Genomic DNA, 25000 nt, shown 5'->3' on the forward strand with positions numbered 1-25000 from the left:
CTTCCCTGCTGTGCCGGCCTCCTCTGTGTGTGTGTGTGTGTGTGTGTGTGTGTTGGGGAAGAGGGAGCAGTATCACAAGACACTTCTATCAGACTGGACCACACCTTAATTCAGGGCTGGGAGAGAGCAGCTGCGGGCTGTGTGCCTGATTTCAAGAAGACAGCTATGTGCTTTGATTATCTGAATGACTGTGCAGAATTGCTGTACACCTCTTCCTCCTCCACAAACAAGTGGCTTACATTCGGCCCCCAGCGCGGGCCCCTGGTCACCCAGCAGATCTCCGTCTTGCACATCACGCAGCAGATCCAGTCACAGCCGTCCTTCTTCTGCACGATGATCTTACACCTGGGACAGTGCATCGCCTCCCCATTCTCCACCAGGGTCTGCGAGGGGAGGGGGAGAGTGAATGCAGAGTGAATACAAAGTGAATGCAGACTGAATACAATGAATGCAGAGTGAATGCACAGTGAATGCCTTCAGCCTCTGCTCCGCCTAAAACAAAAGGTTTTTTGTTGCAAAACGACAAATAAACAATTGGGTCACTTCAATGAAGTAACAAAGTCTGTGACAAAGCTGTCTCTCTAATCAGTCTGCTGTTTGAGCTTTTGCTTCACACATCACCAGCGGGTTTATCAATTACACGTTTTTACAGGAAATTAATCTTTCTTTACCAGCTTGCTGTATTTGTTTTACAAGCTACTGCACACAAACATACAGTATATTTATATATAGCACGTTTCTAAAATATTGTTGTGTTGTGATTCAGCAATATGCTAAAAATGTCTGATGCAAACCCCAAGCTAACCGTGTGCCCAGTGTGCTATTCAAACAGCTCAGCCTTACCTTGAGCATCTCAGTGGTCTGCCTGGCAGCGATGTCGTTCTCCGATCTGATCCTGAGATCATCCTGGTACTCCTTACAGTTCATTCCTTCATGAATCGCCTGCACCAGGGAGGAGAACGCACAGACCCTGCTGACTCATTTCTTTATTTCTTTAAATGCATTGCAGTATAAAACAGCAAGAAAAGGCTAAAAGTGCAAATGAGCAAAGTGCATTATATATTCCCTCGTCAGTGAATCCAATCTGAATCCCTCATTTGCCCCTTTCAAATAGAAGTGAATTGGGGGGACGGGGCCCTTGAGTCCCCCTGTTGCCTCACCTTGCAGAGCAGGCAGTTGTGTTTGTTGCAGAGCGGGCACAGGAACTCGTTCACCTCGTCCTCGAAGATGCACCAGCCCTGGCAGTCCGCTGTCTTGCAGTGGTAGCTGTTCTCACTGCGGTTCTCTGCGATGTTGAGCCTCAGGTCTAGGAACCGCTGGTATTCCTGCTGGGACAGGAGCTGGGGGAGGAGGGGAAAGCATTGTGACGTCACTTAGTTGCCATGGGCGACGGTTCTAAACATTATCTTGATGTTCTGTTCACTTACGGATTTGATTTCCCTGTCTTGCAGCTTCCCATCACAGGTGTATTCATGGTCGGCGTATGGACAGGCCACCTCGGGGTCCATGCTGTTGATAATCATTCCTTTCAGGCATTCCCTGTGTGGAAAAACACAATCATCTGCAAGATGCACACCCAACAGGTGCAAAATCAATGTAGTTATTCATTTCTTTCATCCGTTTCGTATTGCACGCCACAATCTGCAGAGTAGAAGCCGTCACATACTGTGAGAAACCAGGACCCTGCCGAGGTGGCTGCTAATGGGGTATTACTGGTACTAATTTGTAAAAATATACAACCTTGGAAATTTTCCCAAAATAACTCATTATAGTTTGCATTTACTTGTATTAATGATTTGTCATAGTTTTTATTATTTTTTTCTCACTCAGTCTCAGTCTGGGATCTGGCCTCGGGTGGAGGAGATACCTGCAGACGTTGTGCAGACACTCCCGCAGAGTGACGCCCTCTCCTGGCTCAATGGTGCTGAAGCAGACAGGGCAGTCCAGCTCCTCAGTGTTGGGGACCAGGCTGAGCAGATCAGTGTCCAGCAGGCTCTGGAAGTTTTGTACCTTCTGCAGCTCCATCGTCTGGGGAACAGAACAAACCGCACAAGAGGGGCGCGGTAACAAACCAAGAGGGCAACACATTTTAAATACGTCCCACAGGTTTCGATCACATTTGCCTTGAGCTGCCTGTCACGTCCAGGTGACAGCAGCAGTGTACTTGATCCAAACAAACAGCATCTTGGAAACCCACCCTGTGGCTCCGTGAGTGTGCTGTGCTCTGCTCCCCATGCTTTACAGGGCGTTTGAATCCCTTTATCGTACTCTTCAGTGTCAATGTTAATGTGCTTTCACCAGTGAGTGACATGGTGTTTTAGACCCCAGATCCGCCAAGCCCTTTGCACACACCAGGGTCTGAAGACAGGGGGGTTCATAAACAGACAAACGATACTGAACTTCTAGACACGTCATCAGGGTGTTTATTGTCTGCATGCATTTCAGATCTGCATTACAAAGCTGTACATCGTTTCAATGTTTACACTTCAATTCAATGGACACTTATATGAATGGGGTGCATTCTCTTCTAAACCTACAGTATGTGCAACAAGCAGACAGATGGATTTGAAGCAGGTGCTTCTCCACATGGCAAGCACAGGGGGGTTCGGATTTGCTTGTGTCAGTTTAGTTTGTTGCTATGAACCGTTCAATCTAAACACACTGCTATCAGACACTCGATCTTCATTTGCTGTCAGTGTTGCAGCCGTGCTGCGCTGAACGACACAGCATCGTGGAATCGGAGCGTTGGTTTTGCCTTTTCATTGTGCCTCTAGATCATACTTCTTGTGGGAGTGTCTCAGTGTCAAGGACAACTGCTTTAACACACTGATGCGCTTGTGGAAGCTGTGGCTGAGAAGATATTCAGTAACTTGCGATTCCTTTAAAGTGCTCAGAAACATTAATTTCCATGCTTTTTCTGACTTTCATAAAAAAAAAAGTTGAAGAGAGAAATAAAAGATACCTTACATTGTGATCGCCAGAGGAAAGCAAACACGGAGTGTGAGAAACGTTAGCGGCTTGCTTAGCTTTCACTGTAGTGTCTTTTTGCTTGTTTTCTGCAGTTGCAAAAAAGAAATGAAATGAAATAATAATAATAGTAATAATAATAATAATAATAATAATAATAGTTCCTAAAATGTTGCACACTGCTGAAGCACATGGTAAATCAATAAAGCCCTGTTTATGACTTGCTGTGAAAATTGTCTGGTTTCTCTATAACGTTTACAGATCGATTATGAAACTGTCAGCTCTACCTATTTCAGTATAAAGCTGCAGTACTGAATTCATTTCCACTATAGCCAGGACAATAGCAGCAAGAAGAGAGATGCAAACGTGTACATGGTCTGCTCCTAATGACACCGCTATGGCAGCTGCTAATGCAGAGCAGCAAACTGACCTGGAGTAAATACAAAGGGAAGCAGAATTAAAAGTACTCTGTATTTTGCAGTGCTTTTAACATGGTCCCTTATAGATTTCAGCTTAAGAAATACTAACCATTTGTGTTGGAAACACCCACAGGAGTGTAACAAAAGAGTTAAACAAGTCACACAAACACTGGTAACGTCTTCAGTAACTAAACAGCACGTGTGTGTCTGTACATTTCACAAAGGAGACCTCCCAACTGATCAGGACGAGACGTTGGGAGAGTAAACACCATCGCCCTTCAAAACACAACATCCCACAAATATAAAATACCTAATCATTGACAGGGCTGGAAATGAGACTCCTATTGCATAGCAGTTTCACCCATTCCACGCTTTACTACCAGCCTGATTAGCCACAGTGTGTCCAGGTAACAAGCTTGTGTGTGATGTATTAAACTCACAGTAAAACCAGAAATGGATCAAACTGCTGTGCAATGGGAGTTATCTCCACCCCTGCATTCACATAAAGAAGCCATCTCAATTAAAACAGCAACTTAGAACTGCATTTCGACAAACGTTTCAATGAGGACTTCAATGCATTACTAAGTACTGCTCAGGAGCCCTAGCCTCTCTAACCAGTGCAGGCAGGGCTGCGTGGCTCTGAATCTAGAGAGTCCTTCTCCAGTCTCTGTCTGTGTGGTAATCACTGATCAAGCTGTTCCTGGAATCGGTATAATCATTTTCCTTCTTCTTCACATCTCCAGCTTTAAAAAAAAAGACAAAGAGAAAGAAGAAATAAAATGATTACTACCTATCTCTCTGTGTGCATGAGTGTGTGTGTGTACGTGCGCGTGCGTGTGTGTGCATGCGTGTGTGCGCGCGTATGTGCATATGCATGCATGTGTGTGTGTGTGTGTGTGTGTGTGTGTGTTTGCCATGTTCTTTGTTCAGTTTAAGAGAAGGACAGGATTCAACTCCAAACATGAAAATATTGGGCCAGGCCTCTGACTGCACCTCCCTAATTCATTCTTCAAGGCTGAAGTGTTTTGCTTTTTTTAATCTTAAGCATGAACCTGTAACACTGTCTTAGTGACAGCGAGATATTTTTTAAATGTCGTTTTCAACTTATGACATGTTCTTAGTTGTCGTGTCTGCATCACAACTCTTCTCTTTGACTCGTGAGTGCTCATCATGTCTGTTAGTTGAAGTACTGTGTGATGAAGTCTTACACAAATTGGAGAATGGAGCTGCAATACACCTGGATGAACACACACTGACCAAGCCTTTAAAAACCATGTGCTTACCTCTCTTCAGCATAACACCTTTCTTGCAAGTCATGCAGCAGGTGCATTAGAACCCAAGCTGAAGTCTACAGAAAACTGCTAAGGGTCTAGAGATGCCAGATCATCAAAAACACTCCCAATGTGTGTCCATGTTTCTGTGTGCTTGATCTGCAGCTCTCTGGATGAATGCAATGCCCTACCTCCTGGTACAGGAGCAGCGCCACCTCCTCGCTGTGCAGCCTCTGCTCCTCCTCCTTGTCCGGCTGGTACTGGGCTGGGATCTGGTAGCCCGCTGGTCTGTCCGAGGCGCAGATCTCGCAGCCGGGCCGGGTGGGCTTGTTCAGGAAGGTGCACTGAGTGCACTCCCAGCCAACCTGGAGGTACAGAGAGGAGAGACTCGGTCACACTCTTTAACCAGGACAGACCAGGGCTGCAGAACACATGTCATCAAGTTCTGGAGCCCTACTTAAATGAGCCAGTTTAACCCCCTTACAGGTCAAACTGGACTGGACTATGAATAGTGGTGGAACTGACCTGCACGTCCTCTGGTCAGAAGAGAGTCTTATTTTAATGATCTAAGGAGTGGCAAAGTCTTAATATTGCCGCCTCTTAACTCTAAGCTTCCCTGAAACTGCATTGCCACAGTGACCTGCTGTGAAGGTTTGCAGACCCTACCTTAGGTTTGGGTTTGAGAGGAGGGGGTGCAGGTTTGGGAGGTTTCGGGGCTACAGCAGGGTCAGGAGCCAACACCAGCATTTCCTGTTCCTTCCTGGGGGTCAAGGTAGCTGTCCCCCTTGCTTCGAGTGTTCTGTTGACAGCTATGTAGATTTCTACAAATAATAATAATAATAAAATGAATCAATTTTTCTTTGAGTCATGCAGTGCTGTGGATTGCAGTGCAGTGTTGTTTGCTGTGTAATGTGTGTACAATGGGCTGTGTTGCACATTGTCGTTGGGGATTCTGTCCTGTCCCCTGTCGGTCAGGTGAGATGAGGTTAAAAGTTCTAAATGCAGACGAGCTCTTTGGCATTGTGGTTAAAACGCTCTGTTGCAGGCTCACCAGTCTGCACCCAGCCCCCGTCCTGTTACATGTGCAGTGAGTACTGACCCCCGAGCAGTCTCCTCTCCTCCTCCTGCTGCTGCAGCTCCTTGGTTAGCTGTGCTTTCTTGGCTGTCCTGATGTACAGGAAGGCTGTGTCCCCGTCCTGTCTCACCCCGTGGCTCCTCAGCGTGTCGGGGTCCTTGGCCAGGCGCTTCCCTATCACCCAGGTCTGCAGTGACGGGTGGAACCCATAGTCACTGTTCACCTGGGGAGGCAGAGCAAAGGATCTGGCATGAGTTCTGGAGCTCGGAGCAGGAAACACTGGCAGGACTGGGCCTGGATTGGGCAGGACGGGCTGGACTGGGCTGGACTGGGCTGGACTAGGTTAGAGAGAGTAATTAGCTTGGCTGATTGAAAACCCAGAGTATAACAGCTGTGATCTACACAAAGGAAGAGAGGAGTGCTTGGAGGAAACACAATACTAGAAGTAGCACCAAGGAGGCCTGATCCCTCAAGGTTCAGTAACAACTACCTGCCAGCTCCTGAAACACTTTGAACCAGCACCTGGATTAGTCCTGTCTTTTTTTTCTTCTTTTTTCTTGTTCCTGTCTCTGCCCTCTTTTTGCTGTCCTGGCTTCATTGTTTATTTTCAGACTTGAACTGAAGCCCTCATTAAAAGGGGACTCTAGTTTTGTCGGCCAAGCTGATTTGAACAGAGTTGTGTTCTTTTAAACTTTTGGTTTCAGGTTTCACCCTCGTCCTTCTACCATGTGCAGGTTCATACAAAGCTGTTTTGCTGTATGTGACAGTGTAACTGTGAAGCAGGAGCAATTCTACCAGCAGAAGCAACACAACTGGCGTTACCTTTTCCTTCAGCTGTGCGATGGTCATGTGTGAATACACAGCCATGGAGATGGGGACAGTGGAGTGGGTCTGGGCATCTTCCACTCCCACCTTCATCCTGTGTGGACATGATCACAGCTCTTTAAACAGAACCAGCCCAGCTTCCTAGAGGCACGGCTCTAAAGAGGCGCTAACCGAGGTTTTCAATTCACTCCCTCTCTCATTAGCTGTGCAAGTACCACGGCTGCAGTTGTTTACGTATTCTCAGAGACTTTCCAATTTGGAATATGAAATGCTAGCAAAGAACCGGGTAATCAGAATTACAGGAACCGGAATTCTGAACCCACATTTAACAAAGGTACCTGCTGTACCAGGGCTGTCCAAACTTGAGCCTTCCACTCCTGGTCTTTGTTCCAACCCTGATCTATCTGGAACCAATGAACCCTCCATCCAAACCCTGAAGTGGTTCATGATGTCACTCCACATGTTAAACCTGGAGTGGAATATCGCTCCAGGACTGGGATGAGACCCCCTGTTCTACACAGTTGCAGATGACTGGTATTTAGTCTTGCTCACCGGATTTCATCCTTTGGGTAGGTATCCTTGTGGACACTGACTGTGACAGAGACCTGCAGCTTCGCCAGCTGGCCTGCACATTGACTGGCTTCCTCCACGTCCCCCAAACTAATAGCCTGAGTCAGGATCAGGGCCAACTCTTCAGCTGCCAAGCAGAAATGAGAGATACTTTTAATGAATTATAACCGATGCCATAAACACTGGATCATGCAGTCTGTCCAGGCGGAGAAATGCTACAACCCCTTACGCTCAAAGATTTTTTTGATAATGTGTAAATTATTTTTAAAAGTTCTGTAATTAAGTACTGTGACTCATAAATGATATCTTTGTTGTTTGCATGTAAGAATCTGACTATTACGGCTGATTTCATTTTCATTTTCCCTTCACTAGGTATGGTATTTCCATGTAGCGCACAGTGCCACTTGGTGGCTGAATGGTAGAACTGCAGAAAGTGAGTTTTTAGAATTTGTTTAAACCAATTTCAATGTTTTCTACCACTGCAGTGTCTCTCTGCAAGGAAAAGAGGGCATAATAAAAGCCAGGTTTGTTTGGTATGAGTCATTTTAAACAGAACAACCCACCTTTATTCGTCGTAGCTTCTTCTGAGGTGTGTGAAATTGAGTCTTCAACCGATGCCATTATTTTTCAATATTCGACAGCTTGACAGACCTGTAACTGCACGAATGAAAAATAATGAAATTCAATTTTGTACGTGGAAAAGATCTGTGCCACTGATGTGTCTGAAGATTCGTGCTGTTGTTATTAACAACCACGAATGCTAACCCCAGCAAAAATATGACCAGATTATAAGATTGTGCGGTACTGACAAGACAAAAATGAGACCATCAAAGAGGAAACGAAGTCATAACTCGAGTGAAACACAAGAATCCATATTCACAACGTATCCGATTTAACGGTTTCGTTATTAGACCCCAAAGTAGTTGTTAACTAAAATCACAGTTGAGTATGTTATCACTACCCTGTATCAATATCCATCCGTCAGATAATTTTCACTTTTGTTTTATAAATCGTGTTGAATCTGTATCTGCAGATTTGCCCCCCGCCCTTCGTGTTAATAACAAGTCGAAACTCAATTCCTACCTCAGTGTATGTAAGAGTGTGCAGAAGGATACCTACCTTTGCTTTGTTTCCTTTCACCCTAAAACATTATCAGAATTTCACCCGAAATGTAATGCGAGGATTACAGTGCGGCTCTCCCTGTGTACAGAGATGTGTGTTCTGTACCAACACCCTGGGAACCCACCGAAAACAAAAAGTGAAACCAAAAACTGTACCAGGAAGCTCAGGGGCGTTTTAACGAAAACAACACATCGAGCCTGTAAATACAGAGATACACTCGCCGCAGGCAGGGAAAAGACGATATGTGTGGAAGCTATACGATTAAGCTATAGAAATAATTGTCAGAATTTATATTGGGGTTTAATTTATATATATATATATATATATATATATATATATATATATATATATATATATATATATATATATATATATATATATATTAGCTCAAAGAGCCAGCTGCCCAACGTTTCGGATATGTTGTACATATCTTTCTCAAGGGAGCCTGTGTCCTATATATGTGTGTGTGTGTATATATCTATATGTGTTATCTATCTATCTATATCTATCTATCTATCTATCTATCTATCTATCTATCTATCTATATATATATAAGATAGTGCTGTTGTCATTATTAGTGTTGACTTTTTTCCCCTCTGTCCGGAGCACCATCTAGTGTGAGGTTGCAAGAACTGTCACGGAAGAAAGGGAATTATCAAAGCCAGAGGAGGGTTACAAAGACATTTATTTAGAGCAGACGGGGACGAGGGGTGGGAAATAATATCAGTAAGATCACGATTAACAGCTAACTGGGGTGTCAGGGGTTGCCTGGGAATTTCAAAGGGCTAAAGTGTTAAAAGCTGGGATGTGTAATTTTGTGTCTAATTTCAGTTTATTTAATGGCAGGTATTGGAAATTCCACAGTAAAAAGGAAGATATATTTATTAGACATAAAAGTTTCTTAAGCCTTCGACAGAGATCGTTTCCGAGACCATAAGTACATTAAAAAATAAGTTATTTTTCTTTGAAGGCTGTTGGAGCCTAGATTTTCTGCTGTTGAAGGAAGAGCGACTGTTGCTGAAACGCTGTTCCGGTTTAAAAGCCCTAAACTCGGTTTGACCTTAAATCTAGTAGGAGGCTAAATATAAAACAGCAAGCCCAGAAGTTGGAGCCCTGGTTATCGATAGGACTGGCCCGAGTAAAAACACGGCGGAAGATCGTCGCGTCTCAGCTTTAGAAACATATTTATGTAAACGTTGTTTTTAAAAATATATAGATTAAAAGATGAAACTACTTGAAAATTCGTGTTTCGAAGCAATGAATACACAGCTTACAACTGAAACTGGAGACAGATTATTGGACGGTAAGTTGTTTGAAAACAACAACAACAACAATAATAATAATAATAATAATAATAATAATAATAATAATAATAATAATAATAATAATAATAATAATAATAATAACTACCTATGCCACATTATATGTTCTGTGTTGTCTTTTAGGTGGCAGCATAGCATTAAATGTAGATTTATTTGAAAAAAAAAAATGCCAATAATATACGTGTATTCATGTTGACATTACCAAATGAAAAATTCCAGCATAAAATAATGCGCCCTTAGAGAAATATTTGTGTTTCATTCCAAACTCCACTCCATACCGCTTTTCTCCTCCTGCAAAGAAAGTGTAGACAAACAAGCCAAGTCCTGATGCTGTGTTCAATACATTAATTATGCGTACTTTACTGAATTCAAGCTGGAAAGTATCCCGTCAGATCAGTGGTGTAGCTTGAGCCTCATTTTCTCAAAATGTATTGTGCAATGACAGCCCATTTACCAGTGTGGTTGTGGCCAGTCTTGGCAGCTTCATCTCCAGAAGGGGGATTCAGTGCAAGTCAGAAAAGTGTTGATTGAGCTTTCTTTTAAAATTACCCAAATACAGACTAACCCTTGAGCTTGTGATTATGTAGAGCTGACACATGTCTTCCTTTAGTGTGTGTGTGTGTGTTTGAATGCCTTTTCCTCTGCAAACCGAACATTAGTCTGCTCCAGCAGTTGATGCTATCGATGTACAGCAATACTGCTGAGCTTCTGCACCAGATGGCCGCCTTTTCACATGCTATTGGTGTTTCATAGAGTCCCTGTTAAGCAGTTCATTGCATAACACAAGTAGGTGGTAAAACAGTGTCAGACATTATTATTTCCATCCCAGTGGATTTGTCTTGATCTGGAAGCCAGTCCATATCTCCTCCTCAGGGCTCCCTCTCACTCCTCCATGTGTTTAACTGCTATTGTGTTCTTTGCTGCCGTTCTCAGGATTGAGAGTTACTCCTGTAAGATGGCCGGTGAGGACAAGCAGATGTTTAAGCAGTTCTGCGAGGAGGGGTTGCCACACGTACTGGAGGCTCTGTCCCCTCCACAGACCAGCGGAGTCAGCCCCAACAAGTAAGAACCCTCCCAGCGTACTCCTGTACAATCCCAGGTCAGGGAGTTGTGTTAGTGGTATCGCTGTGCTGGTTAGGGGTGTTATACTGGTGAAACACTTCTCTTTTGTGAGATGAGCTACGGTAATGGAAACTGTAGTACACCAGAGGGAAGACTGGTATTCAGTGTCACAGAAGGGGCTGTCTGCAACCACACCATCACCTCACTGGATGTAAAATGTGGGCTATACACTCCTCTTGCCTAGAGTCTTCTGCTCTCAGCCTGGCCACTTGCATCGCCCAGTGCTGGGTACTCACCGCCCCCCCCCGGCAGCAGCTCTTGAACCACCCCTGCACATTGCAAAGGCAGCAGATGGCTGATTACACTATGTAACACAATTTTTGTTCCTGGGTAGTAAGTGTTATTTCCTAATTGCTTATGCCTCAAAAGTATAGAAAATGGCTATTATTCCCTATTGGATCTGCAAACACTGAAGCAAATGCAAACTGTGGGAGACTTGTCAAAGCTGAAGACAAGTGTCCTGGTCTAAAAAAAAATTCTGATTAAATGTTCCTAGTCCATATCATTGGAGTGCATCTCTCTAATGGTATAGTAGAGATGCACACACTTCAGAGTTTTACATAGTTTTTTGGGATGACACTTGCTAAAGACATTTTTCGTTATTGATATTATAATCTGGGGTGGCGGGAGTATATCAGTCTGTCTGTGCTTTTAAATTATAATAATAATTGATGGTTAAGGCATTTTTGCACACATTGTGCCAGTCAGTGTGGTGTTTTGCTCTCATCCTTTGTGGGTGACTCCTAACCTGTTGCTGGTTCCAGTTTGTTCATGGCTCCGCGGGACTCCGGCCTGGGGAATGATCTGGATCTGGAACTGGAGGAGGGCAGCTTTGAAGAAGAGGGGAATATGGATGAAGACAGGTAGGCCTTGGTGTGAGTCTGAAACAACAAAAACCATCAAAATAGAACCAGATCTTCCTTCCAAAGCCTTGGGTGCTGTTCTGCTTTAGACCTCGAAGTGGTTAGTGGAAGTAACTGGACACATTGCTTATTGCAGTCTCTGCTGCTCCTCTGTGTGGCTGTTAGGAAACAGCAGGTGGAGCACTCGGCTTTTCTGACTTGAGCGCTAGGCAGAGCACTGAAGGTCACTGTTATTCAACCAACTGACTGGGACAAAATGTGTACTGTATTACAGTGTAAACATGCTATTTGATGATGATAATAATATTATAAGTACTTTTTAAAATGTTTTTTCCTTGTTTGTTTTCGTGAAGGTGTGGAGCTTTGTGTGCTTGAAGCAACTATGGGGAGTGATGCTCGTTCCTGAGGAATCAGGAGAGATCTGTGTTCAAGGTTGCTTGAGTTAAAGCTCAGCAGCATGGATTTTAACTTGTTTTTTTTTTTCTTTTATTTCTGGGACTTGACCCTAGCATGCAGCAATGCGCTGTCTTACTGCAGCTTGTAATCCAGATGGCTGCCCCACCTACTTTTTATTTTCCTGTTTATTTTCGGCTTTTAAATTTGAACCATCTGTGCACTTGCTGAAGCCACACCCTGGCGTGTTCACTCGGAGGCTCTGTTTGAAATGTGAATGTGTTTATATACTGACGTTGTATTTAGAGGACATCCACACCTTCCAAGTCGTGCCATGTTCCAGTTGTTTTCCTTCCAGTTGGAAGGCTTTATATTGTTTCATAAACATGTTGTTGGCCCTGGATGGGAGGGTGAAGAGCAATACTGATGGTCAACCAGCAGGATCTCACATTGGTGCTGCAGCCCTCACCCAGCCCTCTGCGTATAGTCATGTGTTTTATATTAATGAGTATTCAGTGGTTCAAGCTTGTAATAGCTGTCTGTTTATGTGTGCAGCATTTAAAAGGCAGAGCTCTGCAGGATAAATATATCCTTTGTTAATTAAGAGACAGGCTTATTGATAGGGAGATTTCGATCACAATGTTATCTGTTAAACAAGATTCCAGTTTTGTTTAAGGACTCTCATAAGGGCCTGGATGTTGCTTTGAAAAAAGATGCATGTGCATTTGTCAGTTCAGTTGTTATCTGGCTTATAGCTCTGTGTGTGTGTGTGTGTGTGTGTGTGTGAGTTCAGCAAAGTAAAAATGTAATTTAATTGCACCCAACTGCCCACTTGGTGTCCCCATTTCTCCATATCGGAATCGAGCTGGGCACCCAGGTGATGCATACATGCCAGGATGTGGTACTCTGCTTGTGAATACAAGTTAGGGCTGCTGTGGTTTGTAGCAGGAAATCCAACACGTACCTGTGTTGCTTTTAGCTGTCAGAATGAACACCCGTCAATAATTTGCAATACGAATAAAGTAAATGCTATCGTGAGACATTAAACAGTGGGGAGCCTGATCTCAGTCTGAAATCAGCCTTCAGTTTCTGAAACGGAAACAGAAATTACAAGGACTTCAATAAGCCTTTTCTTTTGCATTTAGAAGCATGTGCACCCTTAAGAATTACAGCCAGTGCTGGAGACTCCCCAGTGCACAGGTCAGGTTTGCACTAGGGTTTTATTTTTTGCGATAACTCGATTATCAACTCGCAGGTGATTGATTTCACAAAGAGAGATGTTTTTATTTTTTCTAACCGGGCTTGTTTGCAAACGCAAGCATTTCTGTGTACAGTAGGTGGTATTCTCCTATATTCTGCTGCAGTGTTTCCTGAAATATGTGATGTTTCAGCAGACCCATGCCTTGTCAAATGTTATAATGTGTGTCTGCCAAAGGAAGGCTCAATAAAATGTCTGTTAATGTTTTGACCTGTGTCTGTTTGTTGCTTTTGAGCGGGCCAGTTGTGTATTGCATTGATCTGGAACTGTGAGCCCACTGCAATGGCATTCTGCTTCATGAGGGTGAATATTCTGTCTTATGCAGAACAGTGAAGGTGCTAAGTAAGCAAATTCTTCTGTTTCTGAGTGTGATCTCACAACAAGCCAAATGTGACAAATAATATTCCTTGACTAAGCTGGGGTAGACAACCTTCAATCTTCAAAGTGCAGATCTGAGTTCCAGCCACGTTCCTGATTATTACGTAATTAATGGAACAGCAATCCAGGACCACAGTTGCCTCATCCTGGACTAGAGTACTGAAACCTCACTTTAATTCTGAACCTCCAGGGGGCAGTAGCTCCTTGTTCTTCTGAAAACAGTAGAAATGAAAAACACATTCTTAGAAACTGGAATGACCTGCTGCCCAAAACGGTCTTTCGCAGCCCAGCCCTGTGCATGCAAACAGCACCAGTACAAATTCCCACGGTACTGCAGCTTGTAATACATAGCCACTAAATACCAAGACAGTGTGTTGCAAATGCATTTGAGTACAAATCTATACAAAAATGTGCAATGACCAATGTGCTGATTAGTTCCAGAAATTGATTTAAAGAGACACAGTTGTAGAGTCTACATCACTGTACATGCACCCGTTTCTTACAATTCACCGTAATTGATGCACATGCTCTGCACCTGTTAGTTTCAATGTTAAGCACAGGGCTGGGGCCTGATTGTGTAAGAAGCCACACGTGTTGACTCTTCAAACACGTGCGGTTCAGGTCACTTTCCGAACAGCCCCTCTGGTCCACTCCTCACTCTCAAGCCGGTATTGAGCAAGCACACACCTGTATTTAGTAGCTCTTTGGCAAACTTGTTTCCTGTCCATTGGCTCCCACTGAGAGTGCTCTGTTTGAGATTTGCACTCATGCAGTGAATGTCAGCTTAAATTTCCTTTGCCAACAACAACCCCATTGTAATGCTGATTTGGAGTAGAGCAGAGCCCCAGTGAAGTACATGCTTGGCTTCTCAGAGACGTTTCTGAGGAAGTGGCAGTACAGTCTGCATGTAATAAGATGCACGATCTTTATTCAAACCCCAAATGCTTGAGAAGGTTCTGTGAAATTAGAATTTTAGAAAATATGGTCTGTCTGGCAAAAAACGGTCACAATTCTTCTCTAGAACAGCGGCGTCCAGTTATTGCCAAGATCACTGCAATTGAATATATATAAAAAAATAAAAACCACGAGAGAGAGACAACTCAATTTACAATTGTTTTAATTATTGGCAACAACAAAAATATTCACTTTTTGCATATGAACAACAAAAAACTAGTAGTGTGTGCATTTGTCCATTTTCAAAATTACAAAACAAACCAAAAACCTTTTTACAAATTCACAAAACGCGTTTCGTGTATCACAGACACCGTTGCTGTGCAGAAAGCATGAGTGTTTGCAGCTACATCAGCTGTAATGCCACTTTGCTGCCCTTGTATGGGGGGGGGGGGGGATATAAATAAATAAACAAGCTCCACTCCATCCCGTCTTAGCCTCCGCCTGCACTGGACCCCTGCACATGAAAATACAAAGGCTCTAGCTTAAACACCTAAACACCTATCCATTGCCTTGCTACCAAAACAAATGTTAATCTTACAAAATGGGCTGTTTATTTTTATTTCTTTTAAGCATTAGGGCAAAAAAAAAAAAAAAAAAAAAAAAAAAAAAAAAACAAAAAAACAGTATTTGAAGACTAATAATAATTAATTAATTAATTTTTTTTTTTGCTAAAACGTAGTTCCAGGTCTTAACCACACCTTTGGTTCTTTGGTTAAAAAAAAAAAAAAAAAAAAACCACAAAAAAACCCACACCACACCTCCTGAACCGAGCGGTTCCCCAGTAACTGGGAAGCAGAGTGCTGGTAGTATACAGGATCTTCACCAGTCTGAAAGCAAGGCACTTCCACTTGCTGGACCCAGGTTTAAATGGCAAACGTTTGTAAACAACAACGCTAAAAAAAGCACAATCCCTGTTGTGCATCAAGTATTCCAGGATTCGATCCGATTCCGAGGTATCCAACCTTAGTAATGCTACACTTATAACCGGTCTCCTCCTTCCAAGGACATCTCCGAATCGTGTGAATTTCAGTGCAACAAAGACACCAGTGAGTGGTTTTTGCATAGGAAAAAGCTGCTGAGTTTCAATACATCATTCTCATGAGGGGTGGAAGAGGTGGGGGTCTGTCTGCCAAATATATTCCTTAATGGAACAGACCTATTCCCCTGTGGCGCTGACTTGAAAGCATAGCCAGCGGAAGGAATCAATATTGGCACAAGAACTACGGCGTGAAAAACGATCGTTATCTATAGATAGAACAGAACAAAAAAGCAGGGCAGGATTTCACTGACTATTTTCTTTTCTCAATGAAGTGGAAACGAAATCAATAGTGGAAACAGCGTTTACGACACAAGGTGCTGGCTTTTTTCTTTTGTTTTTTTAAGGTTGCAGAGAAGCCGATGTATTTTGTGTGCCACATTCAAAAGAACGACGTTATTGAAGTCGCCCCACTGCTATGTCCATTCCACCTGTGTGTGTGCGCGCGAGTCTGGTTGTCGGTCATCAGTTTTAACCTTGCAAAGCACCTCCAAAGCCCAGTCCTTGTGCACCAAACCTTCACGTTTGCAACACTTTGTCAGTCACCTTCTGAAGGCTTGAAATACAAATACCGCAAATGTCAGTTCCTGGCTGATTCCAATGGTCTCCACAGATCCCTTGGAACAGACCAGTCACTCAATACAATCCAGGCTGCTCCCACCTCCCACTGGCTTCCCTCAGCAGTTTCTCTTTTTGAATTTTCACTCCGAGCATTTCTCACGCCAGGACAGCTCTCGCACTACAAACAGTCTCCGGCCTCGTATTTGTCGGGCACCACCTGATCGGGAGTGGTTTTGTCGGCTGGGTTGGGGTGGGCGCCAAGGGACGCCATGCTGGTGCAGTTGAGCCAGGGGTGGAGCAGGATCTCGCTGGCGCACAGTCTCTCCGCTGGGGATTTCCGGAGCATGTTGCGAATCAGGCACCTGGCCTTCGGGGAGAGGGATTCCGGAATGGTGAAGACCCCCCTTCGGATTTTGCTGAAGAGGGCGGCTGGCTCCACATCCTGGAAGGGGTACCGTCCCACCAGCATGGTGTACAGCACCACCCCCAGACTCCACACGTCCGCAGCCTTCCCAGAGTACGAGTGCTTGGAGTTCAGGATCTCTGGTCCCACGTACGCCGGGCAGCCGTGTTTGTCAGTCAACGAGTCGTCTTCCCCTTTAAGAAGGCAAGAATCTTCAAGGTTTTCCAGTACCAGCTTAGTTCTGAAACAGAAATGCAAAAATACAGATAAATACATAAATAATGTTTATAAATGAACAGAGCTTTAAAAGAAAAAACACTTTAGAATGTATGTTTAATGCATTCAGGAAACCATAGTGGAGAGAAGTCATCCTTGCCAGGGAAAAAGTCTAGCCGTGGCCAGGGAGCATGCGATTTAAATTTTTTTTTTTTTTTTTTAAAAAGTGCAGTTTTTAACTTGGCGGATAAAACAAATTAACAATTCTTTGGCAGAAGAAAATCCCAACAGTTTCTACTCCCAGTTACTGAAACATGACCAAACTGCACTCAGATTTACTGCCCCCTTGATTAACCCCAGAAAAGTCCTGTGTTTCTGTTTCAGCTGCAGTCCGAGAGGGGTTACGAAGACAGTGGTGGGTGCTCACCTCTGCTTGTCGGTGAACACAAACTTGCGCAGCTTCAGGTCTCGCAGGACCACGCCGTGCTGGTGGCAGTGCGCCACGGCCTCCGCCATCTGCCTGAAGAGGGACGAGGCCTCCTCCTCGCGCAGTCGCTTGCACGAGCGCACGTAGGAGTGCATGTCGCCGTGACTGTGTGCGAAGAACACGTACACGCTGTGCTCCCCCGTGACGATCTCCGCGATCCTGCTGATGTGCTCGTGGGCCGGCAGCCGGGCGTAGGGGGCGATCAGCTCGTGGTACCTCTTCATGGACAGCACCTGCAGGACACGGGAAGGTTAGCAACAACATCCAATGAGACTAACAGCATGCATTGTATAAATCCAGCACTAAACACTGTGGCGTTTGACACTGAACTGCAAGAAGGAAACGCAGTCCTTGCTCTGTCACCACCAGGTGATTAGCAGGAGGTAAGACAATCTAGCGGCGAGAGGCTGTGATCATATTCCCTGTTCAGCTGCAGACAGACTCCCTGTGTGTCCTCTAGCAAGTCCTGCCACTTCCCTGAACCTGGTTTCAAACATGCTGCACACCTGCTTGTGTTTTAACCAAGCCTGCTGCTCTGGATTTTCCTAAGCTTTCAAAACTACAGCACCTTGTTCTAGTAAACACAGGAACCAGTAGTCAGGAAAGGATCAGCTCTTGCGTGGACAGAGCTTCACCACGTAGTACAAAACAGTCTAAATATACACATCTAGGAACACACTGCACAAGAACAAGAAAGGGAATAGCAATTCTCAATGCAGGCTTAAAAGAAATGAAAGCCAGGATTTTAAACCAAGCATGACAGCATTAAATCGACCTGGAAACAAAAGACCAGTGTTTCCTCTCGGCACAGACTCTGTTTCTGTCCACTCAGAGTACAGGAGAGGTGAAGCAATCACAAGCCACTCGCTCTCAGGCTGCTGGCTGGATGCTTGTGTGTGTTGAATTGCACTGCAGGGGATTTCAATCTCACAAAGACAGCCTACAGCATCAAAAAATTGACAAAACTGCAATTTGCAGTCGGAGTCGTGCAAGGAGTCTCTCAAAGAGGTGCAAAGCAAGGCTGGGCTGCTCCTTCTAAGAGGGTGGTCTCCCGAGGAGCGTGTGGGAGCTAACGCTGCCACAAACGGCGTGCTATCCCTGGACACAGAGCGAGGGCTCTGATCACAAGCATAGCAGTTTGTGTGTGTTGGAATTCTCTCGGCATGGCTGGGGAAAGACTGCCACCTGACTCCTCTTTGTTTCCCTGCTCTCACTGGGTCCCTACCTTGCATGTGTACTCCTGATCGGTGACGCTGTGGACAGCGCTGTAGGAGTGGCCTCCCTCGGTGGCCTCCAGCAGCACGTAGGGCCCGACCCGGGAGATGCTGTGGTCCAAGACCCCTGGACAAGGGCTCTGGGAGAGGGGGGGCAGCCCCGGAGAGGAGGGCGGCTGGCTGAAGCGGGGGCACTTGCATTTGGGAGTGTCAGTATCCTTGGGGTCCTCGAAATCAAGCCTCTTCAGCCTCAGCGGGAGGGTCCGAGACGCTGTCTGCTGCATCTGCAACAATAAAAACAAAAATACATTGCAAAATGGTTGTAGAAAGAACGGCGTTATCTTAACTGTGTGTGTGTGTGTGTGTGTGTGTGTGTGTGTGTGTGTGTGTGTGGGAGCAGGAATTCACACACACTATTTATATTGCTGTGTGTGTGTGAGAGAGAGAGAGAGAGAGAGAGAGAGGTTAACCAGGTTGAACCAACAGCTGACTCACAAGTGGCACTGCACCCTATACTGCACTAAAAGTCTCCCCATATATTCCACAGAAAGAGGCTATCTGACTCGCTTCTGTTACTCACTGTGACCACTCTCCAGGCTTGAAGCCAGACTATGATCAAGCAGTTTAATTATAAAGACCTCTCTACTGAGCGCTGCCCGAGCACCAGAAACACGTGCAGAATCATCAGCTGATTCGAACAGGTTCAGAGCGCATTACAAAACATAACGCGTTACGAACAATAGCATCACCTTGCCAAGCAAAAAAAGACTTGTTGAAAACGCCAGACCGCATGCAAAAACCACCGCCTGTCTGCATACATATAAACTGTATGAAAAGGTCGTGGAGAGATACACCTCTGCAGCGGGCACCATTATCTATTGTAACACACATGCGAGGGAGAACAGTGTCTATTAGTTTCCCCCCGACAAACAGGTTTAAAAATAGAGACAATGCAGAGATGACCTTTATAAATCAGGAAAGAGCAGACTAAAACAACAAACGAGAACAGACTGTAGCTTCGAATGTAAATGTGAGATTAACACGTCAGTAATGTAACGCGGTGATCTAGAGTTTCAGTCTCTGGTTATGTATTGTTTAATCAACGGAACATGACATCAACCAGATTAGAATGGTGATCATATCACAGGAGAGATAACTCTGGAAAGCCATTAACCCATTCATTACCTTGGTCTGCGGGGAAACAAAGGCTTGCAACTTCAAAGCGCTGCCTCGTCCGTCTCGGACACAACGGGGACCTCAAAGTATTCCGGGAGTCGGAAAATATCCAAATCACAAAAAAATAAAAAAAAATAAAATCCAGGAAACCAAAATTTCAGGCGGTTGAAATCAAGCAGAGACAACGCAACGCTGTTCTGAGGGCGAATTTAGAGGCACATGTTGGTGCTGCAGTGATACCGTCTGGGTGAATGCGGCTACACGTATTATTACGATCGGTACAAAGGAGTCCAAAGCAGTGTTCGTGGGGTCCAATTTAAATCCACGGATGCAGAGGATAAATAGCAAGAGCTAATCCGCTTGCACGGTGGTATGTGAGAGGGGTCGCGGCCGGGTATACCCACCAGCCCGTTTCTTTGTTCTCGGTTCCCGCTAAGTGTATGTATTATCCACGGAAGAAGCCCTTTTGTCAAAAACGAAACAGATTCGACGTGTAAGTTGTCGGTGACGCTCAGATTACTTGACTAAAACGAATTCGAGCAGACACGGGAACCGGTATAATAACATTAACAGTATTACAGCAATATCGGGCAGAGACGCAGTCGCAGGTCTCTCCTGGTTTCTACGTGTCTGCGTCTCCTCGGTCTGTCCTTGGATAAAGAAACTGCTGCGTTAATACGCTTTGAATTAACCGCAACAAGCCCCTTTTTGTTTTCGTTGTCTTGAAGTTTTATTATTTTCCACACCAACAATAAAGAACAGCGTTTTGAAATCCTCGTTGGGGTTTGTTGGTTTATTATTGCTCGACTCCACAGTATGGTTAACCATATAAACCCATGTCCCGTGTAACTGTTATATCCCCTTGTCTTAAACACGTCTCTCCTCCTCCTCCTCACACAGTCCCTCTCTGTCCTTCCCTCTCCCCGACTGCGTGTCGAAGCCGATGAGAAGCCGCACATATATCTATATATATATATATATATATATATATATATATATATATATATAATATAATACAACACCCCGCTTTCCACAGCGAGCTCAGCAGATGATGAATTCGCTCTCGATTGCAACACTCAAGAGGCCACGCCTAGCTGCGCCTCACTCGACACCCCCCCCTTCATTAACAACCGAGTCGGCTTGCCGGGGGAGCGCTTACCCAGCGCGCCGGGCGAGTGGGCACACCGCTGCCTCGACTCACACGAAGACAGAGCTCCAACAGACATTCAAAAGAGTTTACTGGACGTGTGCGCACACACACACACAAATAAATACAAATAAATACAAAATACACCCCTTCATCCTGTATTACATAACGATTTCATTTTTGAGCTGAAAGTTTTTTGGTGTAAACAGTTATAAGTTTTACTGGAAGAAATAAATCGAATCATTGATAAAGAAAAGTTAAGCAAGCCTGTTTCTAATAATAATAATAATGACATGGTTATGCATTTTCATTACTGTTAATATGATATGTTACATATTCAGGGTTTATCACTAGTTTTTATTTTCTTTCATAAAGAATAGATATTACTGTGGCAGTTACTTAATATTCAAGGCCGTTTTTGCAAACATAGTTGCTAAGAGCATCTTGAAGTTCACACGCATTGACATTTGAACAGCAGCCAGGTATGCAATACCGCTGCACCACACGGCTTGGTAAACAGCAGGCAGGTTGCATGTGAACGATCACACTGCAATGCGAGGGGAGAGAGGTGCAGCGGTGTCGCCAGCGTTGTGTAGCACTAACAGAGAGAGGCCGTCCTACTCTGCCTTGGTCTTCAATCAGCACACTTTCCTGAATATGTGATTGTGTTGCAAAGTCGCACGCCATGCTGAAACAGCCGCAGAACCAGTACTGTACATTCAAACTTTTATATATATATATATATATATATATATATATATATATATATATATATATATATATATATATATATATATATATATATATATATATAATAAAGATGTATGGCAACTGTGAATTTACCATCCAGTCTGATTCAGTAATTCTGCTCAAACTTTTTCACCAGCGTTCTCAGCGCAGATGAAATGTTCCTAAATTTAGACGAGCGATACACTCAATGGTGAAACAGCTCAGCCCCACCCATTTACATGACGCAATCACAGCGATAGCATTGCACAATTAAAGGGGGAGCGGGCAGAGTTTACTCAGCATAAACAAAAGCGTTGCTATGGCAAAGCAAGAAAATCAATACAATCCTTTGCTTAGGGACATTATTAATAGGTCACACCAGTCACACGTTTAAGCGAGGCTTCTGGGCAATGCATTTCTCAGTACAGTACAAGGGTGTTCTCTTGCGGTGTTTAAGGTTCTATAAAACCTGTCTTGTGAGCTGAACAATAGAGGGTTCTGCACAAAGGGTTCTAAACAGAACCACCAGGAGTTCCACAATGGAACGCTTCCTGTCTGGATCCTATTGGTGGGTATCTCGTGCTCTGATTCCTATAGCAGTTTAGAGACATCAACCCTTAACTGTGTGGCTCCATCACTTTGAAATGGGTTGAAAATATTATACTTGAATGAATCACTGTTTTTGCTAATTCATTTAAATATATATATTTTTTAACACTGTAAATATTTTCTGGAGGAATGATTGCCTCCCCATTTTCCTACATCAATTCTGAATAGACGAACAAACCGGCCAGTCAACAAGGCCTTCGAAAAGCACAGATATAACCTACTACACAAAGGTATTTTCTCATGCTCCTGTTAGGTATTTTCAGGTGTGTTCATGGTTTTCCAGTTCAGCTGTGATGGTGCTCGTAAAAAGTCATCATTTTCATGTGCTATTTAAATAGGATTCTATTATTAACACCCACTTTCACCCTCTGAGTGGAACTTATACACACTGATCCAATAACAGCGATCAGCGTCCAACACCATCGTTTCTCATGTTAACACTGCAGTTTCCTTCTTTCTCACACTGTAAAGAAACTAGCAACCCCTCAAAGATCTCTCTCTCTCTCTCTCTCTCTCTCTCTCTCTCTCTCTCTCTCTCTCTCTCTCTCTATATATATATATATATATATATATATATATATATATATATATATAAAGATGTAATGGCAACTGTGAATTTATCATCCAGTCTGATTCAGTAATTCTGCTCAAATGCGTTGTAGAATTTTCAGCAGCGCGCTCAGCTCAGATGGAATGTTCCTAAATTTATATCTATCTGTTCTCTAAGAAATCTACCTGCTTTGCCAGCTCCCAGCAGGGGCGGGGTGACATTTACAAGCAGCTCTGCTTCCCGTTGAGAAGCGAGCTCTGTGGAAAGAGCTGCTGCAGCAGTGCTGTTAGCACATTAGGTGCTGATGCATCCTGGCGGATTGCAGTATGAAGTCAATGGCTTCCTTTTGGGAAGTAGCTGCTAACCCCGAGGTCATACCGATTCACAATTGAAGCAGAAGAATTGGTTTTTGCTTTTTCTTTTATCAAAGGAAAATAAACCACGTTGAAACCAGAGGCATACTGATAGATTTTGGACCTGAGAAAAGAGAATGCATTTAGAAATGCTTGCTAAAGTTTTGTGAAAGATAATAAGCGTGCCCAGGTGGGGTTGCTAAGATTACATTTTGTTGCTAATAAGCGATGGGGGGCGGGGCATTACATGCAAAAAACAAAAAAATAAAACAATTAAATGATGCCACAGTTTATTTCACGTGGCCGGGCGGCTCTGTCTCTTCCAGGATTGTAATTGTTTAATTGTCTAATCCCTTCTGATGCTTCGGGGGAGTCCTCGTCATCACCAGCCTGTGGTTTCTGTGGATTTCTCCATTTCATTCTGACTCAGACATGTCCTGGGCATGTCTTTAAACATTGCTGTTAATAACTAGCAGCTTTGTGCAACATCATACAGGATACTTACAGCATGTGTGCAATGTTAAATCCTTCGGTTTGCATGCACGACTTCATTTCAACGGGATCTCAATTCGCTCCTCATTGATTAACCCCTTCATGCATGGAATAGTGAAAACATTGAACGCATAATAAATGTATTTTTCATTCTTTTCTGAATGCAGTGAATGCTCCTGCCCCTGCTTGGTACACACACGACAGCACAGCACAGTTCTGGGTTAGCCTTCCTCTTCACAGGCGAGTCTTTGAAATCATGCATCTCTGTGTTGTCTTGCTATGGGTGGAAAGAAGTGCTGGGACTAAAACCAGCCAACTGCTGTAGGTCCCTTGTGAAACGTATGGACTGCACAGCAGGTGCCTTGCAAAGCAACAACCTCGCCTAGCAGTTCCCACAGAAAAGGAAGCAGCACAGCTGTTTCCAGGGACACCAGTAAACCATGCAAGCAAACTGATTAAGACCAGACTGTATCAAGTTAAAGGAACTGCTTCTTGTGCATCCTGTGCCTGGATGCTTTTTTTTTTTTTTTAATCTGGTTGTTGTATTTTCTAACTGGCTGCAATTGCTTAGCTTTTTTAAAAAATTTTTTTTTGTTTGCAAAAAAAAATAATCGCCTTTCAGAATGTAACCCGAATACAATCTGCTTGCTGCTTTACGTTATAGCTACCTGCAGCCTGGGCATGTGTGCAGCACTTTGCAAAGTGAGCTCCTGTGGTGGATCTGTGTTTACACTTTGTGTCTGGGAGGCACGGTGTGTAGTTGGAAGAGCTTTCCTGTAACAGAGGGCGGCTCCTCACTGGAAGATTACTCACAGACCCCCCCCCCCCCCCCTGTTTGGGTGGAATGAATTACTGTGCAGTGTTAGACTGGCAGTGGCTATAGTGTCTCATTCAGTGCATTTGTTCTCACAGAAAAGAAAGAGGCTGTATCTGTGCACTGTTGCTCTCTTTGATTCCTTGATAAATAAGGTCCTTTCACCCTGCAGAGTCATGTTTGACTTGGCATGACCAATGCACTGTCATGCACACGATGTCCTGCTGCTACCTCACAATCGTTGACTGTGCTCCGCTCCACTTTGCCATGCTTTCACCAGCCTGCTCTTGCTGAGCGACCCCATTCTTTTTGTTTCCCCCTTATGCTCTTCGCTTGCTTTCTTGAATCAGTTTGCTTTTTCTTATTGTCTGTGATTTTGGAGATTAGTAGTGTTCAAACCAATTGAGTTCAGTCACTGCGGTTTATGAGCGCCAACTAACGTTGGCACCTGTGGAAACGGTGCAGCCCACGGTGCCCGCTGTATGAAACGCTTGCCTTGTAGCTCCTCTCCCCTGTGGGCTGAACCGTGCTTTTACTGCGGTAAACCATGCTTCATAGGGAACAGGGAAGTGGCTTGCCAACAGTAGAAAACTAAAATCTGCAGAAACCTGTAATAGGAACTGAAAGATAAGAGGAGCCCCTTGTAAATGGAAGTGATTGTTCTGCCACGCAAT

The 25000-nt window shown here is 44.1% G+C and overlaps 3 protein-coding genes across 4 annotated transcripts; 1 reads left to right on the forward strand and 2 right to left on the reverse strand.

The window, feature by feature from the left end:
* Positions 1-14: 14 nt before the first annotated feature.
* Positions 15-11523, reverse strand: LOC121307830 (ranBP-type and C3HC4-type zinc finger-containing protein 1-like). 2 transcript variants are annotated; one of them, XM_041240114.1, is made up of 12 exons: positions 11442-11523; positions 7691-7784; positions 7110-7254; positions 6555-6651; positions 5757-5955; positions 5324-5478; positions 4849-5022; positions 1868-2028; positions 1428-1539; positions 1161-1340; positions 844-942; positions 15-383 (listed from the first exon to the last, which is right to left on the reverse strand). In XM_041240114.1, exons 2-12 carry the CDS (start codon positions 7746-7748, stop codon positions 177-179), a joined length of 1587 nt encoding a protein of 528 aa, XP_041096048.1. In that variant the 5' UTR covers positions 7749-7784; positions 11442-11523; the 3' UTR covers positions 15-176. The 2 variants fall into 2 exon arrangements, with proteins under 2 accessions (XP_041096048.1, XP_041096047.1); XM_041240113.1 differs by lacking the exon at positions 11442-11523 and adding an exon at positions 8247-8393.
* On the forward strand, positions 8844-13414 carry LOC121307831 (repressor of RNA polymerase III transcription MAF1 homolog). Its single transcript, XM_041240115.1, has 4 exons — positions 8844-9552; positions 10505-10633; positions 11458-11556; positions 11910-13414. The coding sequence occupies exons 2-4, from the start codon at positions 10527-10529 to the stop codon at positions 11929-11931; spliced, it is 228 nt and encodes a 75-aa protein (XP_041096049.1). The 5' UTR covers positions 8844-9552; positions 10505-10526; the 3' UTR covers positions 11932-13414.
* A 1840-nt stretch (positions 13415-15254) lies between these two features.
* Positions 15255-20635, reverse strand: LOC121307834 (tribbles homolog 3-like). Its single transcript, XM_041240121.1, has 4 exons — positions 19642-20635; positions 18468-18740; positions 17183-17475; positions 15255-16780 (listed from the first exon to the last, which is right to left on the reverse strand). Exons 2-4 carry the CDS (start codon positions 18738-18740, stop codon positions 16315-16317), a joined length of 1032 nt encoding a protein of 343 aa, XP_041096055.1. The 5' UTR covers positions 19642-20635; the 3' UTR covers positions 15255-16314.
* Between the last annotated feature and the right edge of the window lie 4365 nt (positions 20636-25000).

The sequence above is a fragment of the Polyodon spathula genome, chromosome 59 (genome assembly GCF_017654505.1).
Source record: "Polyodon spathula isolate WHYD16114869_AA chromosome 59, ASM1765450v1, whole genome shotgun sequence".
In the NCBI taxonomy this organism is placed as follows: domain Eukaryota; kingdom Metazoa; phylum Chordata; class Actinopteri; order Acipenseriformes; family Polyodontidae; genus Polyodon; species Polyodon spathula.

Coding starts and splice junctions, on each gene's coding strand:
- LOC121307831 (XM_041240115.1), top strand. CDS start 10,527: ATGGCCGGTGAGGACAAGCAGATGTTTAAGCAGTTCTGCGAGGAGGGG. Junction 10,634..11,457: donor AGCGGAGTCAGCCCCAACAA/GTAAGAACCCTC, acceptor TGCTGGTTCCAG/TTTGTTCATGGCTCCGCGGG. Junction 11,557..11,909: donor GGGAATATGGATGAAGACAG/GTAGGCCTTGGT, acceptor GTTTTCGTGAAG/GTGTGGAGCTTTGTGTGCTT.
- LOC121307834 (XM_041240121.1), bottom strand. CDS start 18,740: ATGCAGCAGACAGCGTCTCGGACCCTCCCGCTGAGGCTGAAGAGGCTT. Junction 17,476..18,467: donor ATCAGGAGTACACATGCAAG/GTAGGGACCCAG, acceptor CGTGTCCTGCAG/GTGCTGTCCATGAAGAGGTA. Junction 16,781..17,182: donor GTGTTCACCGACAAGCAGAG/GTGAGCACCCAC, acceptor TTTCTGTTTCAG/AACTAAGCTGGTACTGGAAA.
- LOC121307830 (XM_041240114.1), bottom strand. CDS start 7,748: ATGGCATCGGTTGAAGACTCAATTTCACACACCTCAGAAGAAGCTACG. Junction 5,479..5,756: donor GGAGAGGAGACTGCTCGGGG/GTCAGTACTCAC, acceptor TATTATTTGTAG/AAATCTACATAGCTGTCAAC. Junction 1,341..1,427: donor AAGACAGGGAAATCAAATCC/GTAAGTGAACAG, acceptor CTCCTCCCCCAG/CTCCTGTCCCAGCAGGAATA.